This window comes from Asterias amurensis, chromosome 13 (assembly GCF_032118995.1).
Source record: "Asterias amurensis chromosome 13, ASM3211899v1".
NCBI classification, from domain to species: Eukaryota; Metazoa; Echinodermata; class Asteroidea; order Forcipulatida; family Asteriidae; genus Asterias; species Asterias amurensis.
Window position 1 is genome coordinate 9,496,052 of NC_092660.1, and position 19,519 is coordinate 9,515,570.

The window sequence follows — 19,519 nt, forward strand, 5'->3', positions numbered from 1 at the left end:
CACCATGTAATGACTATCTCTAATGAGTTGGGGTGGTTCTGAGAAGAACCGTTGGTTTCAGCTCGACGTTTCGATCAGTATGCTCTGATCGTCTTCTGGAGATAGTCATTACATGGTGTTACCGCAAACCTTTCTATAAAGCCTGGTTCATGCGAATGCGATACAAATTTTGACGTCACAAGTTCTCAACCAATAATTCGCATCAATTGACTTGTGCTTAACTCCTGCAAAAAAAAATTGCTGCGAGAACAGCCATGTGACGTAAAAATTTGCTTCGCATTGGCAGGAAGTATAAACCGAGCTTATCAGTATTAACAACAATGGCAGATGTTTGTAATTTGCTAAGTTTGACTGGTGCCAATATTATCAAATCGGGTAGAAAGTAAGATTTTTTTTAGGCGAATCAACCAGGGGCCAATTATATACATGTAGAGCTGCTTAATGGTAAGGAATTGTTTCTTGCTTGGGCTCTCCCTACACCCTGGCAAGGGTCCTGCCGGGGACCATGGCCCAGTAGCCCTTTGCCCAGCATGCCTGCTTTTTACTGCCAGGGCCCAATTTCATATTAAAGCTGTTTGGCACAATATTTTGCATGGTAAAATCCTTTGCTTAGCAAAGCAAGAAATGCAGTGGTACCATGTACCAGTCACAACAATGATAAATGTGCGGTATTTTGGCTGTTAGTATAATTTTGCTGAGCAGGAGATTTTTTTGCTAAGCAAATTCAACTTTTTGTGCTTTCGGCTTTATGAAATTGGGCTCAGATCAGGATAGAAACACAAGAGCCAATCCTGTCTTCTCTTAAATTTAGTGGTTAGTGAAATAAATTAAACGCTTTACATAATAAATGTTTTTTTATTTTTTATTTTTTTTTAGCCCAAGGCCAACAAACCTGCCAGCCGTGGACGAAGAAAAGGGCAGAGATCAAAAGCCAATGATGGAAAGAGCAAAAAGGATGAGCCTCTTACTCTTACCCAGATGGTCCGAGGGAGCAAGGGAGATCATAAGCATGGGGTAAACCTTGATGAATGTCCTACATCTTTCCTATAATAGTTCTGATAGGATGGAATTTTTGGGTCTTTCTCAAACCCTGGCTTGGGCTCCGTCTCTGGCTTGCTCCGTCTCCGTCTCTGGCCTGCATGTTGCGCATGCAGTGGAAACGCAGCTCTGCATTAAGCATTTATTTTGGAGCAGCGTGTATTTTGCACCCGGTGCCTGGAGCCTGAGCCAGAGCCCAAGCCGAGGTTTGAGAAAGGCGCCTGGTTGAGCTCTTCCATGCAATCAGAAACACCATATTAACCATTAATTTGTTTACTCAATCTTGAAGTCTAACTGAAAATGGGGGGAAAGCCACATGAGTTACAAAGATTCAATGAAAACAAATTGGTTAATAGATCCCCTTGCATATTTCGCAAAAGCTGAGTTCCAACAATGGAAACCACTATGGCTTATTTGGTATTTACAAATAATTCTTGTATTATCAAGTTTTACTGACTTTACATCTATTCCAGGGAGAAGCCAGTGATTCTGATGATGCAGCTGAAGCAGTAGGAGGAGATGATGATGATACAGATGAGGATGTGGAGGATAAGATGCTGTCTGTATCTTCACCCGAGGCTTACTATGGTATCACCTCTGCACCACTAACCGTCATACACCCGCTGCATGGCTGCAAGTGAGCAAACCATAACATTTGTAAAATTTATTGTGTTTGTCTCTGTGTTTCTTGCATGAAAGAATGTGGTTATAGTATGGTAGCATCTTGTTTTTTCTATTGCTATCTAATTAAGTTTTTCTAGAGTAGCTGTTGTATTCTGTTGTATTCTGAATGCTGTGAGCACCCTATAGATCGATCCAGGCGCGCAAGTGCTGGGCGCCTCCATGCGCTGCGCGCCAGTGCTGGGGTGTCATTGTGCCTAGTTTTGTGCACAAAGACACGAGAAAATCATTTTCCTTTTTCACTTTTTATGGGAATTGAATGTCTTCCTCGATAATCTATGAAATTTCCTTGATATGGCTGCTTGATATAACAACGTACTACATTCTTGATAAAATTTTTTAATTAAGCAGAAAGTAAAATACTGAAATTCTGACAAAACACCTTGCCGATGTACCGCATTTTAGCTACTTTTATGCATTTTCCGCGTCTTTAACCCCTAACTCGCCTGAGACAAGCACCTTTTTCAAGATGATTCTGCTATATTTTGTTGCAAATATTTGTGGTCAGTGATCTACATTGGTATATCATGATATCCTGTTAAGGAAATTGTGTTATTCGTTGAGGAAAACATTTAGTTTCCATAAACAGTAAAAAGAAACATGATTTCCTCATGTCTTTGTGCACAAAACTTGGCACATGTGCACCCCAGCAATGGCGCGCGGTGCTAAACACTTGCGCGCCCGGTGTGGGTCGGATCGGTCTATATATAGCACTTTATAACTTTGTGTGTTATTGCTATTAACAGTATTACATTTACTTGTTACCTGCAGAGATCCGTACAGCTTAAGCAAGACACTGCATGAAGTCAAACCCCTCTATGTCATACTATACGATGCTGAGATTCAGTTTGTTAGGCAACTAGAGGTAAGACATCATTATCTCTTGACTTCCAGTTTAAAGGGTTTTGATACCTTTTGTAGATCAAGTTTTTTGCCATGACATGAATCGTTACTCACTGTGAAAGGAGATGTATGTTACATATGATTTACCTAAGTTTCAGCTTCATTAGTCAGCAAGTTTTTGAGAAAAAAAGCAAGAATCACAGAGGAATGTTTTCAAGAGAGTCGCATAAATTTGTTGTACATGCTAAAATATTTGTCGACTCACTGAGACAAAAATTATTTTTGTGAAACTGTTTTACTCATTTCTCAAAAACTACAGCACCTAAAAAAGTAATATTTCGAGGGGAAGCTTTCTACCATCATTATCCAAAAACCATGGAAGTTTAATGCAAATCTGGGAGTAAAATTTTGGATAGATTTTCCAAAGTGTTGCGCTTTTTAACAAAAAGGAATAACAGTGCGATGACTCTGTCTTAAACATTTGTTTAAAACCTTCGGCTGTGTCTTTTGTCGCACGGCCACGGCCCTGTCAGTTTTAAACAAACGTTCAAGACCTCGCACTACTCTTTTTATTTCCTTAAATTTTGTTTTGTTTTAAATTGATGTTTTCTTAACAGGTGTTCAAGGCATGCAGACCAGGGCTTCCTCTCAGAGTGTATTTCCTCATCTACTCAGGGTCCACTGAGGAGCAACGATACTTGACTACACTCCGCAAGGAGAAACAAGCATTTGAGCATATTATCAAGGAGAAAGCTGTAAGTTATTGGATGAGCATTTTCCTTGATGAGACGTCTTCAATTTTAAATTTATTTTATCAGTATTTCTGCTGTTTTACATGCTGTGTATTCATGACCCTATACATGTACGTTATTGTAATTTTTTCTTCTTCTCTTTTTCACTGGTAATGTATGTAACAATTTTAAATTGGGAGCTTGGTTATATTATCAGCTACTCTTTTGTAGCTGTGTTTTTAATATGATATAAAATAAACCAGAATAATAATAATTATTATTATTATTGTCAAACCACCCACGCCGTACCAACCCCCCAACATCTGACCTCAATGTCGCCCTCAAATTTAAATCTCCTCTTGTAATAATACCTGATGATGCCTCACTCAGACTAGCAAGAGGGGAAAGATCTTCCTCTCCTTTTCCTCTGCAAGAAAAACTTACATTAGTTTCCAATGGGTGCTCAAGAGTCGCGCCAAACCAAATTCTCAATTAAGTAGGGCCTACATGAAAAGCTTGACGTCTGAAACATGATGACTGGATGCGCTAGAAGTCGAAAGATTGACTGTTGCAGTCGTTCAGAACGACTCTAGTGGAGCATCTTGTCATGAGCCGAGCCAATGTAAATGTACGATTCGCCTGTCTTACACCAAAATTTGTTTGGGTTGACCTAGATTCGCTCTTTATCTATTTGGTTCGGCGCGACTCTGTTGCGCCTGTCTGAAACAGGTGTTACATCCTGGTCACATTAATAATTTCCTAAGTTCATTTTGATGGTCATATTTTCTACAATGGTTCTCTATACAGACAATGGTTTTACCTGAAGAGATTGAAGGTCGCGGAGAGATCACACCCCAGCTGAGTAGAGACCAGCAATCTGCATCTGGCTCCCAGCAGAGTAGTAGAGCAGGAGGGCGCAACACAAAGACACTTGCGCAACAAAAGGTGCAATTTCTCGCTTTTTCAAAGATTTACACCATTAAAGATTACACTCTGGATTTTGATGAAAGTTCTTTTGTTATACCCAAAAGCATTTGATTTACCTGATATTATTTCTTAAGAGTAAAGCCTGGTTCATACTTCCTGCGAAAGCGAATGCGAAGCGAATTTGATGTGAATTTGACGTCACAACCCTCCTTTCGCAGCGATATTCGCAAGTGAGTTGCCCAGAGTTGAACTGCTGCGAATTTTTCGTTGCGAATTTGTGACGTCAACATTCGTATCGCATATGAACCGGGCTTTAGAGTTTCTAACTGTCGTAAACTCATAAGCTATTTCATGCTGGTGGATCTCTTAAGCCCGGTTCATACTTCCTGCCAATGCGAAGCGAATTATTCCTTGCAAATTTGTGGCATCAAAATTTGTTTCCCATTCGCAGGAAGTATGAACTGGACTAAGAAAATATCTTGTTTTTTACATTTTTATACAATAATATTGTTAAAATATTATTTTTTTGCAGATAATTGTAGACATGCGTGAATTCAGAAGTGAGCTGCCATCTTTAATTCATAAACGAGGCATAGATATAGAGCCAGTAACAATCGAGGTACGTGAAAACACAGTTTAATGAGAGAAATAAATTTTGTATAGTTAAGATTAAATTCATAAAAACATGAAGATAAAACTATATATAGAATGCCACAGGTTGCAGAGTATCGCTTTTAAACCAAAGATGAATGTATGTCAGCATCACTGTTACTTTTGTTTTTGTGTACATAAATGTAAGCTTTTATTGTATATGACAGGTCGGGGACTACATTCTAACGCCCGAAATCTGCGTAGAGAGAAAAAGCATCAGTGATCTGATAGGATCGTTGGCATCAGGGAGATTGTTCAATCAAGCTATGTCCATGACTCGCTACTACAAGAATCCAGTACTACTCATCGAGTTTGACCCCAAGAAGTCTTTCTCATTGCAAGTAAGTCTTTCAAATGGTCGCTCGCCTTGCTGGAAAATATCACTAAGAAGAGTAGGGTCTACTTAAAGGAGGGTTTACCCTGTAATTGTGCCTGACCTGAGCGGCTAACAGGCCAGTTCAAAGCCAGTCATGTTTTCTCCCCTACTTTTGTCTGATTTCCATTTTTTTAGAATCAGACAGATTGTGGTTACATAGCCTGAAAAGTCTTCTATATCAATCAATCAATCGATCAATCAATCAAAATAATTTATATAGCGCCGGTATCCGTAAGACTGTTCAAAGGGGATTTGAGAAAGAATCTAAAGACAGCAACAAAAGAAACTTGGCAGTTGTAAAAGCTTCTTTAATTTCAAAATTGTTACTCATATTCTAAAAATGAAAACACCAGGAGACTGACAATTTAATTACGGTGTTTTTGACACCTTGGTTGTTCAATCAGTCGAGTATTGTTGTCGCGGTATCTGCTTACAGGTTACAATCGGTCTAGTATTGTTGTCGCGGTATCTGCTTACAGGTGAATAGTGCCCATTTCCATTGTTGCAGTAACTCCTATTGACAAGAACAGCTTTTCAAAATTTCCGCTATTAGCTTCATGCTGAATCAGAGGAGAAATCAATCATGTCAATAGGAGTTACTGCAACAATGAAAATGGGCACTTTTCACCTGTAAGCACGACAACAATACTCGACCGATTGTAACAAACAAGGTGTCAAAATCCCCGCAACAAAATTTTCCGTCTCCTTTTCATTTTTAGAATATGAGTAACAATTTTAAAAATGTAGGTGCTTTTACAACAGCCTAGTTACTTTTTTTGCTGTCTTTATTACAAAAAAAGAGCTTAAAGTTTAGACTCTGTCTATACATGTAGGTAGGTTAGCCCTTGTACTCAATGAAATGATCCTACTGTTTTTTTACTTTTTTTCCAAACAGCTGGCCTGCAAAGTATCGACTTCAAGGTACGATTTATGAAAGTATCAATTTGGACTTTTCCTCAATTGATTTCCGTTTTCTATTTTCAGTCAAAGAGTACTGCCTCCAGTGAGATCACCTTCAATGACCTGTCATCAAAGATTGCTCTCCTCACAATGCACTTTCCAAAGCTGCGTATTCTATGGTGTCCCAGCCCTCATGCTACGGCTCAACTCTTTGAAGAATTGAAGGTAACATTCATGCCATAAATGATTTTAATGTACTTGGATTTTATAATTTACAAGTTGAACATGCTGAGATTATCAATTCACTTCTTTAATTTTTTTAAATTTATGTCATTCTATAATATATGTTTAATTTGCATCAGGGATAAAGAATATTAATTTTGGTCATTCTAAGTGCACTTTTTTTTGGCTTTTCAATGTTGTTTCGTATTTCAATGTTGGTGCTTGATTTAGGCCCATATTTCATAAAGCTGTTTACTGTTGAAATATCTTGCATACATGAGCCAGAAAACTTGACAGTGGGTGTGTAAATCACCATATGGAAAGCTTCCGGACATTTATTCACGGAAGTCCGTCACATGGGGCTTAACTTGTGAAACACATGGCAAAATACAGCCCTCCCTGCGAACTTCCCCTTGCTGGGGAAAGATGTTGCTATGTACCTCACCAGATCGCTCAGTATTTGAAAGTATAAAACATCCCCTTTCGGTACAATGTTTTGTCTTAATTTATGCAACTCGAGAACATAGGGCCGTTTTGGATTGGTCAACTCAGTTTTACCGGGGTTTGCTCACCAAATTGAACAGCACCTCCTTTCCATTCATCTTATAATAGATTCATGGCATAATTTCATGGCTCTGCTTACTGTAACCAAGAATTGGCGCTTAAAGGCAGTGGACACTTTTGTTAAATACTCAAAATAATTATTAGTAAAAGAATTTATTGGTAACGAGCTAGGTGTAAATGTTGATAGTATGATTGTATAAAACACTGTGAGATACGGTTCCCTCTGAAGTAACGTAGTTTTTGAGAAAGAAGTAATTTTCCACTTATTTGATTTCGAGACTTCAGATTTAAAATTTGAGAGTCCGTAATCAAGCATCTGAAAGCACACAACCTCGTGTGACAAGGATGTTTTTCCTTTCATTATTATCTCACAACTTCGACGGGCAATTGGGCTTAAATTTTCACAGGTTTGTTATTTTATGAAAATGTTAAGATACTTTGATTGAGAAGACTGGTCTTTGACAATTACCAATAGTGTGCACTACCTTTAAATATGCACTTCAACTCCGGTTTGAAGGTATTGCATAGTAACAACCCTGCCCATGGTAGTACATTTCATCAAAGATGGCGGTCAATGACATCATGTGCAGATAATTTTTACTTCAGTATTTTGTTGATGTTGATCGTTTTATCTGTGTATCTTTTTCAAAAGGTCGGACGTGAGCAACCAGACGCCGCAGCAGCTGCAACGATTACGGCGAGCGAAGAGGCACAACAAGCCAAATTCAACCACGGTCCCTACGACATGCTGCTCAAGATGCCAGGGGTGAACGTCACCAACTGCAGGTGAGTCTGCAACCAATCAAACCCATAGTCTTCACTGTTTGCTGAAACAATCTTAATTCCTTCAAGATCCACCCTTAGATTTTGCCCGTTAAGGAGGGAGTTGTACACAAGCTTGTTACTTTCTTAGCTGATTTTCTCTTTATATTACTATAGATAACTTACAACACTTTACAAAGTTAAGTTTGTATGGCCATTTCCTCTTTTCGCCATTATTTAGCCAAATTTCTGTGTTCTGCAAAAACCACATGACCTGAAATAAAAACCAGTCAGTTTCCACATGTTAGAGCAGGCCTGGCATTTCATCTCTGAGAGGGCAAAGCCATTTACACTTTTGCAAAGGGCACTTCCATTGAAAAGGTCTTTGGGAGACTATTGAAGAGGCAAATCCCCTTTCAAAGAAAAACAAATCTTATGCCTTAATTTTTTTCCAGGCGCCTTCTCAAGTCCGTCAGAGATTTCACAGAGCTCAGTGTCCTCACCCAAGAGCAGCTTGCCAAGATCTTGGAGCACTCAGGAAACGCTACCCTGCTCTGGTCTTTCCTCCATTCCAAGGGAACGGTTGACCAAGACCCCAAAACGTCAAATCAGGCGGGAAAGATTCAGAAGGGTGGGAGGAGACCGTTTTATGGAAGGAAGAAGGGAGGGAAGAGGTGATGCCTTGTAGGTTTGTACCTTTCATCTCTTGACACCCTCTCCGCATGGTCAGTAAAGCAGTGTCCTGATGAGCCTGAATATCTGACGTCTGACGTGAATAATGACAGGTGACGCCTGTAGGTTTGTACCTGTAATCACTCGGGGTTGTTTGTGCGGTTAGTTATAGCACCCTCTCTGCATGGTCAGTGAGGCAGTGTCCCGATGAGCCTGAATATCTGACGTCTGACGTGAATAATGACAGGTGACGCCTGTAGGTTTGTACCTGTAATCACTCGGGGTTGTTTGTGCGGTTAGTTATAGCACCCTCTCTGCATGGTCAGTGAGGCAGTGTCCCGATGAGCCTGAATATCTGACGTCTGACGTGAGTAATGACAGGTGACACCTGTAGGTTTGTACCTGTAATCACTCGGGGTTGTTTGTGCGGTTAGTTATAGCACCCTCTCTGCATGGTCAGTGAGGCAGTGTCCCGATGAGCCTGAATATCTGACGTCTGACGTGAGTAATGACAGGTGACACCTGTAGGTTTGTACCTGTAATCACTCGGGGTTGTTTGTGCGATTAGTTATAGCACCCCCTCTCTGCATGGTCAGTGAGGCAGTGTCCTAGCCTGATTATCTGACGCCACACTTGATAGGCTCGTGAATAACAGGTCTGGAATTTTATCTTCGAGAGGGCAAGGCCATTTTCATTTTGAAATTTCCATAACTTTTTCGAAAGTATTGCCTTGCCAGCTGTTTATGCTGTAAAAAGAACATGCAGAATGTTGCAATAAGCAGAATATGGCCCTTTTTGACACCACGGCTGTGGCTCCAGATTTGACTCGGGCTAGCTTGGCCCCGCAGTTGTTTTGACAATAGACCTTATGCACATGACGTCATTTCAGTAGGGCGCCCTCACCTAGAGGTCAAAAGGAGGTTGTTTAATGGCAAATCCTGTGCGCCGCGCGTACAAATCTGTGCGTTTCGATTGTTTCGTCACCGTTTTTCCACTAAGATGGCCGCTGGATGACGTCAATGCATAAGGTCTATTGCGCATGCTTTGTGATTGTGCTAAGGGCTTTAGATGAGAGAACAGAGCCTGAAGCCGAATCCAAAGCCAAAGTCGTGGATTCGAAAAAGGGTCTATGATAGATGAGGTGTATTCCATTCTGTATTTTAATAGAGGTCAAGCCAGATGGGAATTTGCCAGCTGCAAACTCTCTGCACAAATTTCTTTAAAACAGACTAATCTTTCCATGTTCTGTTGAACAAATTTAAAATCTCCCTGATTATGGATTCCCCCCCCCCCCCCAATTATGTTAAATTTAATTCTAAACATCTCCCTGATTGTTCTACAAAATCTACCTGATTGCAAGATGTAAATTTGGGCAGCTCTAGTATACATAAAATGGTCCACCAAATATATACTAAGCCAGAATTGTTTTGTTAAAATACATGACAATTTTGTACACGACCACAGAGTGTTATCTTTAAGTTTTACACTTGTGTTTACTGTTTTTCTTTACTTTTGTGACAATACATCTGATTATTAATGTAACGTCTTGGCTGGGTTTGGGTCCTTTGGTTCCTCAGGTACATGCGGAGTAGTATAGTAAGTAGTATTAATCGGGAGGGCTTGAAGTTGAAGTTCACAACAGACAAATGACAAGTTGAACCCAAGTACATTGATGTCACTTAAGGTATCTCTGCTGGAGCTCTGCTCTGTTCTCAAGTCTAACCCAAACTGCCCCTTATTTTTACATTCCTTTACTTTATCCTCATCATTGTTATTAATCACCTTCTAAATCACAATATTATTAATTAGAAACCAACCGCGCACATAATTTCAAATGGGAGTAACTCGGCAACGTGACACACCCCAAAGCTGAGACATATACCAAATTACTGCTGCTGGTGTGTTCTTTCCAGCCATGCATACAACTCAATTCTTGAAATTGTCAACATTAGACTCATTTTCACGTAGCGGGTAACAAATACCTTTTTTAGCGAATTAAACGGCTAAAATTGTCCAAATTTTGTGACTTTTCTCTCGGCGATACTTCCAGACATGTTCAGGGGCCATATTTGAGCTTTTGATGGTTCCCATCTCTTTTGTGCGTTAATCACATTACTGATCTTTGAGACCAGCGTGAGCTCAGCATCCATGTAGCATGTCGCTGTAAACAAGACCATATATGGACAAATGAGTTTATACGCGCACACCTGTTACACGCACGCACTCAAATTGATACATTTTCAGCGGCGTACGCGCAAGTGTGGGAAGTTGTCATGAAACTAACATGGATATAAATAAGCATGTGATACAGTGCAACGCGCAAGGTTTACACAATGTATGCTGATTTAGTGGCCACTTATTCGCTTTTTTCCAAAGACGGTCTTTATACCGACCGTTAACACTCCCCCACGTGACCGGGTTTTGACCAATCAGAGACTTGAAACCGTCCAAGGTATTTATTAATACAATGTACAAACCAGTCATAAACCACTAATAATCAAATTCCTAACCCCCCAACTCTCCCACATTTTGAATCTTATCTGCCCCTGCAGATAAAACAACTGTACATTGCCGTCCTGTTAAAATATTACAATTTTTGTGGAAGATTAACAGCTGCTAGGTTTTGCACAGCCTGCATATAAGCTGCTGTAGCAAAACTGATTGTTGATGTTTTTGGTGTACCATTTTTGACAGCACAACTTGCTGTCGTTCTATTAGATGATGCAAAGAATGATTTGTCTTCCCTGTAAACACGTCTGTTTCTATTGATCTGACCTGACATTTTGGTTGCAAGTTCTCTGGCTCCTCAAACAGATCAAACATTGCTGCACACATTTGCGCAAATGTTTGCTCAGGGTTTGACAATTCCTGTCTTCTCAATTCAAGTCTGATTGTGGGTTTGTTGGCCCCCGACACAAATTGTCATATCAGTGATTTATCCTTAAGTGCCTTTAAAGTATTCTTCTCCTGATCCCCTGCTGCTTTGATAATTTTATCGTAGCCTCGGATTAGTGATCTTGAGAAATCCATCAAGGATTCGTATTCTGATTGCACTCGCTCAAAGAACAAGCGCTGTAAATCTTGGACCGTTTCTCGAGCCCCAAATTGGCGCACTAAGATATCTATTATGGCTTCCATGCACCTCTACAGAGTGGCAGAGCATCTCCTCTAAAGCTGAACCAGATAACAATGAACATAACAATCCTGATTTGCTTTCCTCAGGAATGTGATTTTGGTCACAGTATGTTTTGAATTCCCTCAACCATTCCTGAACATCTTCTCCGGTCGAGCATGAAATTTCCCTGGCCTATTCCCAGTTTGGGGCACTACCCGACAGCCATCCAATGTCTTCACCAACCCCTCAACTAACTGTGTTACCACATTAACTTCCTGACCTTACCCCAATATTACAGGTGGAGCCTCGTTCCGATCGCCCTCAGCCTTTGAGAAATCAGTGTTAGTGTTAGTTTTACTGTCAACTGTCAACTGTTAAAATTTGTTTACAATATTCAGGAAACACCTATCAAATTGCGTTTTAAAGATATCGTGAAGCACATGTGTGACACATGCAAGCTGCCATTTATTACACCAAACCAATACAATAACTTCATAATTAAAGAATAACTAATAATTAAGTGTATACACTTCGGCTGATTGTTAAAGTAACGCTAACCAACGCTTAAAATTATTTGTATGTGTACATTAATAGCTAGTATTAAGGTAATACAACCTTGTAAAGGGCTAACCTTCCCTAGCAGAAACTGGGTCTTTCCTCTTTCCATCTGAAACTCATACAATGTTGACAACAATCTTGAGCATAGCAAAGTCCTGGCAGCTCATGGTGCTTGTATTTAAGTGGACAGTCACTTTCAAGAAAATCTTCTATGTCCTTCATTGCTCCAAGTTTTTTTTTTCAGTAAGTGCTTTTTGTGTGTGCCTTGAATACCGCCTTTCCGTTGCTGTCAAAGACGATGTCTATCTTCATCCGATTGACGCGTCCGTAATATTTCTTGTATGTACTTTGTCGGTATTGAGTCGTCTTTGTGTTTCATCTTGGTTTTCCCGGGCCCTGGCAATTGATGTTTGTTCTCTGTTGTTATTGAGTCGTCTTTGTGTTCATCTTGGTTTTTCCAGGCCCTGACATATGATGTTTGCACTCTGTTATCATTTAGTCGGTGCCGAGTGTCTTCTGCAGCCTTACGATTCCTTGTATATGAAGCATGAACTTATCAAGTTAAGTACACGCTGTTGTCTATCTGCTGTCGTTTCCATTTCTCGATCGCAAGACCTCTGATGTTTCAAACTCTTTCTCGTAAGGAAGCGCTTTTTCCCTCTGATCTTTGGCGTTGTCGTATCTGGTACACAAATAATGTAAAGATATACTACAAATTGGTTTTATGATGCGTGTAATTGTTTAGAGAGGGATTCTTAAAGGGTTAAATGCAGTTTTTGGATGCACTTTCTGATAGAAAAAGTCTTTATATTAAAGGTTGAAACAAAAATAAAGTGTTGAGTTGTTATCTTGTGATGAGATGAAATCCAGTGATGTACAGCACCTTCCTTGATTGTGATGCCTGTGAGTCCTTCTTTGGTTTTTGAATCCCTGTTTGCAGTTTGTTCAATGGTCTGATCACATGGTGTGCCTGCAAATCCATGGTTCGTCTGTCTCTGAACACTGAAGTGCCCCCTTTGAAATGCCTCTACGGATGGGTGTTTTGTATTTGGCTGTGTCCGAAACGGCGACTTAGGCTACAGCTACAGTTAGATCTTGCCTGTCTCCCTATTCTTCAACACTGGAAGCAGGTTGATTTAGATCATAGAGGAGAATACAGAGAAGTCAAGCTAAAATATATCAACCATATAGCAATCCACATGTGGAAGCAGGTTGATAGAGCCGTAGCAGTAGCCAAAGTCGCCGTCAGACACGACCTAAGCTTCTTCATCTCTAGCCAATACCGGTGCATGCAATGCATAGTTAACTCTGTCGTAAGCCATAAACCATGGCATCATCACTTCTACTTAGGTACTCGATCCATAAGTCTGGATGTAATGTCGAGAGGACTTCTTGTCCATGAGCCGTGCCAGGGTCTGTTTGTACAAAGTGCAAGTAAAACCTCATCGCTGCTTATATGTGAGCAGCCACCACTCCCCTAAATGCGTCAGCTGACATGACGGAAGGTGAGGCAATGATGTTACCTGGGAGTGTGTTCCAATCAATCTGATAAGATGACAGATGTAAATCCAAGTTTACCTTCTCTGAATGCTCGGATGAAGAGAAGTAGAACTTGTACCATGTCGGATACCCTCTTAATAAGGCCGACGCCCTTTTCAAAGCCGTGGTGACGGTATCCTTCAAATGCGTAGCTATCTTACGGCTTGCCAGACATTTTTCTTGGCTCTCGCTGTCCATTGACAGCAGCACTTCCTTTGTCTCATTGCCAACCTGTGCTGCTCGCGGTGGTGTTTCATCTCTGTATCTTGAGTACGTTGCTCCTGCCTCTAGCAAGACTGCCTCTCTATCCTCAAACCCAACGTACTTTACAGCAGCTGGTGTCTGGGTAATATATGTGAGCTTGACTTCTCCGTATGCTCCTCTACCAAGGATCACCTCTCCTCGCGGTGGTGTTTCATCTGTGTATCTTGAGTACATTGCTCCTGCCTCTAGCAAGACTGCCTCTTTATCCTCAAACCCAACGTACTTTACAGCAGCTGGTGTCTGGTTAATATACTTTCGCTTAACTTCTCCGTAAGCTCCTCTACCAAGGATCCCCTCTCCTTGCGGTGGTGTTTCATCTGTATATCTTGAGTACATTGCCCTTGCCTCTAGCAAGACTGCCTCTCTATCCTCAAACCCAACGTACTTTACAGCAGCTGGTGTCTGGTTAATTCATGTGAGCTTGACTTCTCCGTATGCTCCTCTACCAAGGATCACCTCTCCTCGCGGTGGTGTTTCATCTGTGTATCTTGAGTACATTGCTCCTGCCTCTAGCAAGACTGCCTCTCTATCCTCAAACCCAACGTACTTTACAGCAGCTGGTGTCTGGTTAATATATTTGAGCTTGACTTCTCCGTATGCTCCTCTACCAAGGATCACTTCTCCTCATGGTGGTGTTTCATCTGTGTATCTTGAGTACATTGCCCTTACCTCTCATATGACTGCCTTTCTATTCTCAAACCCATCGTACTTTACAGCATCTGGTGTCTGGTTTATGTATTTGAGCTTGTCTTCTCCGTAAGCTCCTCTACCAAGGATCACCTCTCCTCACGATGGTGTTTCATCTGTATCTTGAGTACATTGCCCTTGCCTCTAGTATGACTGCCTCTTTATTCTCTAACTCAGCGTACTTTACAGCAGCTGGTGTCTGGTTAATTCATGTGAGCTTGACTTCTCTGTATGATCCTCTACCAAGGATCACCTCTCCTTGCGGTGGTGTTTCATCTGTGTATCTTGAGTACATTGCCCTTGCCTCTAGTATGACTGCCTCTTTATTCTCTCACCCAACGTACTTTACAGCAGCTGGTGTCTGGTTAATTTATGTGAGCTTGACTTCTCCGTATGCTCCTCTACCAAGGATCACCTCTCCTTGGGGTGGTGTTTCATCTGTGTATCTTGAGTACATTGCCCTTGCCTCTCGTATGACTGCTTCTTGGACTTGCATTTTCCAGTAGGGAAACTGAGGTGTCAGGGAAAATTCTGCCGCTTCATGTATCACAAGGTTTCTCCCTGGAGTTCTCTATCCTCAAACCCAACGTACTTTACAGCAGCTGGTGTCTGGTTGTCATATTTGAGCTTTCTCCGTATGCTCCTCTACCAAGGATTACCTCCCTCTCTGTGGTGTTTTATCTGTGTATCTTGAGTACATTGCTCTTGCCTCTATTGTGACTGCCTAGCCTCAAACCCAACGTACTTTACAGCAGCTGGTGTTTGGTTGATATATTTGAGCTTTCTCCGTATGCTCCTCTACCAAGGATTACCTCCCTCTCGGTGGTGTTTCATCTGTGTATCTTGAATACATTGCTCTTGCTTCTAGCAAGACTGCCTCTCTATCCTCAAACCCAACGTACTTTACATCAGCTGGTGTCTGGTTGATATATTTGAGCTTGACTTCTCTGTATACTCCTCTACCAAGGAATGCTGTGCATTTGTAAGAGCTGGAATGGTACCCACCGCGGGGACAGTTCTATGTAGGGCTCAAGATGTCGCGCTATGTTGTTTGTTTTGGGGAGTTGGTGTTGCTGGTGGAGGAGCTTGTTGGGCAACTGGGGTTGCTGAATGTTGATTTTGGATAACAGTATGAGGTGTGTTTTGAATTGGGGTAGTTCTCTGGGGTGCTCCTTGAAACACTTGTGTTTTTCTTCTCTTTTTGATGATCCCCTTTGAAATTGTTTTGCTCAATATTGCATCTGTTCTTGCCTTAAATGTGTTTTTTTTTAATCAATCTAGATATGTTCTTCTTACAAATTTGTTCCAAAATTCATCATGAAACAATCAGCTCATAATCAAAACAAAATCAAACATTTTCAAAAAGAAAAAAACTGTATTATTGAGCGATGACCAATCTCTTCATCCAGTTCATCTTGTCTTCCAGTTGGTGAAACCTCTTCACTGATCACCAATAAACTGCATGGCAACACTCTTGCACTTTGCTCTTCACCATCATGCTTTATTCTCTGCAGACTAAAACACTTGGCAGAAGTAAACCCCACTTTAATGAACATCTGCGCATCTTGCGTTCTTTCATTCTTTGTGCATGTGAAAGTGGAAGCACCGCAGTCGATGGCCGCAGCTTTGGATCTTCTCACTCACACCAATCAGCGACTTTCTTCAGTTCGGCCATCCCTTTTTAGAAGTATTTACTCATTCGGGAGAAGAATTTGCCGACCTGAAAAATGTCGCTGAAGGTTGGTTCAGGAAGACCAAATTCGACAAGTTCAGGGGCAATGTGCTTAATGCAAGCTGTGATTTCAACAAGAACTAGACTTTAGTAAGAATGAGCATGCTCTCATCGTGTCAGTTTGGTTCTATTGATGTGCATGTAGAAGTGGAGCACCGCAGTCGATGGACGCAGCTTTGGATCTTCTTTTACACATCAATCAGCGACCTTCTTCAGTTCGGCCAGCCCCAAGTAATGACTTACATGTACATGGGAGAAGACTTTGCCAACCTGGAAAATGTCACTAAGGGTTGATTCAGGAAGACTGAATTCAATAAGTTCAGGGGAAATGTGCCTATAAAGTCAGTTGCATTATTCCACACAAGGCTGAAGAGTTGTTCATCCTCCACAATATAAATGTGTGAAAGAGAACATTTTAGGATTTGGAGAAGAAGAAACTGTTAAGTGAACAAAATTGGTGAAAGGAAATCAAAACAAAACAAATGCTAGAAAAATAAATATATTAACTTCTTTAAAACAAATCAAATAATTGTGATGGACTTACGTTGCATAAAACCCAGATTAGGTGGTTCAAGACAGAGAATTCGGAAAGACGACTGTGTCTACTGATGATAGTTAAAAAGTAAATAATTGTTTGTTTAAAAGGTGCTTAAGTACATTAAGAAAAACGTTTTCAAAAACGATAGGAAATTAATATCTAATACCAACTTATCTGGGGGAGGAGCAGTAATTTTGGAAAAATAAGTTATGAAATTTAGGGAGGAAAACTAACGAGGGGTGAAGAATTTTGATAGCAAGTTGAAGTGAAAGAAGTTATGAAATTTGTCAAATGTAAAGAAGAAGAACAAGGGGTATAGTTTATAAGAAGTGATAGTTTAGTCATGTGAATAGCTTGTTTAATTTGTTTAACATCAGAACTGCTCCGAACGAGAGCATTTTCAAACATCTGCTGAAAACTTACCTGTTTACTTACCTGTTTATTTTTGTAAAGCGCTTCGAGACTGTTGTTTGAAGCGCTATATATAAGTGCCATTCATTATTATTATTATGGGCACGTCTCTTTGAATCAAACTCAACTGTTGAGTCGATGGTGCCTTGTGTCAACGTATGTAATTGCACTCGGTATGTTTCCGATAATGTCTTGTCTCCGAATCGACTTTTCAGTAACGTCATTAACATTTTGTAGTTGTCTTGAACATTGATTGGCAATTGGCTCACGAATTTAATTGCGTCACCTCTTATACACTGGTAGTGGTACCACAGTTGCTCCATGCGGCCATACTAAACCATTAATTAAGGCAACGTTTAGCGTGGAACCCCACTTTTCTGAACTTTTCTGCGTATTTTGCGTTCTTCAATCCTTTGTAAATGTAAAAGTGGAGCACCACAGTCGGTGGATGTAGCTCTGGTTCTTCTTTTGCTCACCAATCATTGTTTTTCTTTAGCATCTAAGTATGTTTTTACAGTTTTAACATAACATCACTGTTGCATTCAGGTTTTTAGTATGACATGCTATCAAGCTGTCGCCATCTCGTATTTCTTCCATTTGTTTCCATTTGAAATGAAGAAAGAATGCCTAAACCTCCCACTGTTTGTCAATTCTTTCTTCCATAATCTGATAATTGTGACACGTTCCCTCTCCTTTCTTAGCTGTCGCTTAGCAGTTGCCTGAGCTAGACAATTTTTTTCAAAGCTAGCAGTGCCTCTGCTGTGCAACAGTTGCCTCCATGAGGCTCGATCTCCTGTCAGGTCCTCCCAGAATGAATTATTGATACTACACTTCTGGAGCGATGCCTTCACATTCTATGGCGGCATACATTTTTCTGCTGTGGGTTTTGGTCCTCATATATTCTTCACAAATCCGTCATTTTTGTGAAATAAAGCAGCTCCCAACGTTACAAAATTTCCAGAAAGGTACCCTGATATCCATGATCACTATTTTTAGTACAATTTGAAAGTGTAAGACCACCAGGGCTAGATCAGTATCTAATGAGAAAGTTTATTCAGAGCTTTCTTCCTATCAACAATCTCTCCAAAACTCTACTTTTTTTCATCCCATTTCTTTAGTTTTTATTCAAATTTTTTGTTTAGATAGACCTCATAGTCCATTCGTTTCTGAAACATTCTGTTTGCTTCTTTGGCAAGTCAGGTGGTTTACGGTAAAGGAGGTCTTTTTGTCTCATTGAATCCAGTTGAGGTAATGGAGATTAACAGTTAAAAGACACATGCATGATATTCTTCTGTTTTCCAACTTTTTTTTTGCCATTTAATCTGTTATTAAAAAAGCTTGAAATCCCTATTAGAGCCAATACATGTAGGTCAGCCCTACATCCTATTTTATTTATTTTGTTTTCAAATCTTCGGACGTTACTCTTTGTTGGAAGGGGTTGTCCAGGGTAAGGGAAAGTTAAAAGAAGCTGTCATCAAAGCAATGTGCCCTCCCAGACCCCCCCCCCTACCATCTTAAAATGCATGGCATGTCTTTAAAAAGTAGTAACTGCCTCTTATTTTATTTTATTTATTTTAATTTTAAATCTTTGGACATAACTCTTTGTTGGAAGGGGTTGACCAGGGTAAGGGAAAAGTTCAAAAGAAACTGTCATCAAAGCAATTGCCCTCCCAGACCCCCCCCCCCCCCATCTTAAAATGCATGGCATGTCATACAAGAACTTGAGGCTTGGGCACTGCGAGCATGAATCAGATGTATTGGTAGCAATTTGTATAGATACACAAAAACAATCAAGATTGTTGTATATGTTTTATTAACACTCTGTGGTCTTGTCATAATGAACCAAAAAAACAAGGCGCAAAAGAACAAACTTTCTTTTAAAAATTCTGCCATTTTTCACAAACCATTCAATGTGATGAGCCACTAGGCCTAATTCATCAACAGGGATAAAGAATACTAATTTTGGTTTTGCCCTTCGAACTGCGGCCTCTAGCTACCGGGCTAGAGTTGCTAAGGTTGTGGGTTTGAGTCTCACCCGAGTATCATGCTTGGGTTTTTTTTCACAGAGCTCAGGAAAGTACCGAGTAGTGCGTACACACATTGGTGTAAATGTAAAGCCAAAATTAATATTAGTACAGACAAAATTAACTTTTTTAGATTATCCCTTATTTATATTTATGTTTAAATTATTTTTCTTTTATAAAGATATTACAAAGAAAGGGAAAATACTTTCAGCATATGTTAATTCTTGTACTATCCATTGAGATGACTTTCTTTTAATAAAAGATGACCATAGGAGATCGAAATA

The 19,519-nt window shown here is 40.3% G+C and overlaps 1 protein-coding gene across 1 annotated transcript in view; it reads left to right on the top strand.

The window, feature by feature from the left end:
• LOC139945863 (DNA repair endonuclease XPF-like) overlaps positions 1–19,503 on the top strand; it is a 30,428-nt gene extending 10,925 nt beyond the window's left edge. Inside the window, exons 15-25 of the mRNA XM_071943361.1 lie at positions 877–1,014; positions 1,512–1,675; positions 2,491–2,584; positions 3,180–3,317; positions 4,101–4,238; positions 4,753–4,839; positions 5,039–5,212; positions 6,232–6,372; positions 7,586–7,719; positions 8,151–8,383; positions 17,927–19,503. Of these exons, the coding sequence (XP_071799462.1) occupies positions 877–1,014; positions 1,512–1,675; positions 2,491–2,584; positions 3,180–3,317; positions 4,101–4,238; positions 4,753–4,839; positions 5,039–5,212; positions 6,232–6,372; positions 7,586–7,719; positions 8,151–8,373 (1,431 nt within the window). The 3' untranslated portion in view covers positions 8,374–8,383; positions 17,927–19,503. The remainder of the gene's footprint in view (positions 1–876; positions 1,015–1,511; positions 1,676–2,490; positions 2,585–3,179; positions 3,318–4,100; positions 4,239–4,752; positions 4,840–5,038; positions 5,213–6,231; positions 6,373–7,585; positions 7,720–8,150; positions 8,384–17,926) is intronic.
• The last annotated feature ends 16 nt before the right edge of the window (positions 19,504–19,519 follow it).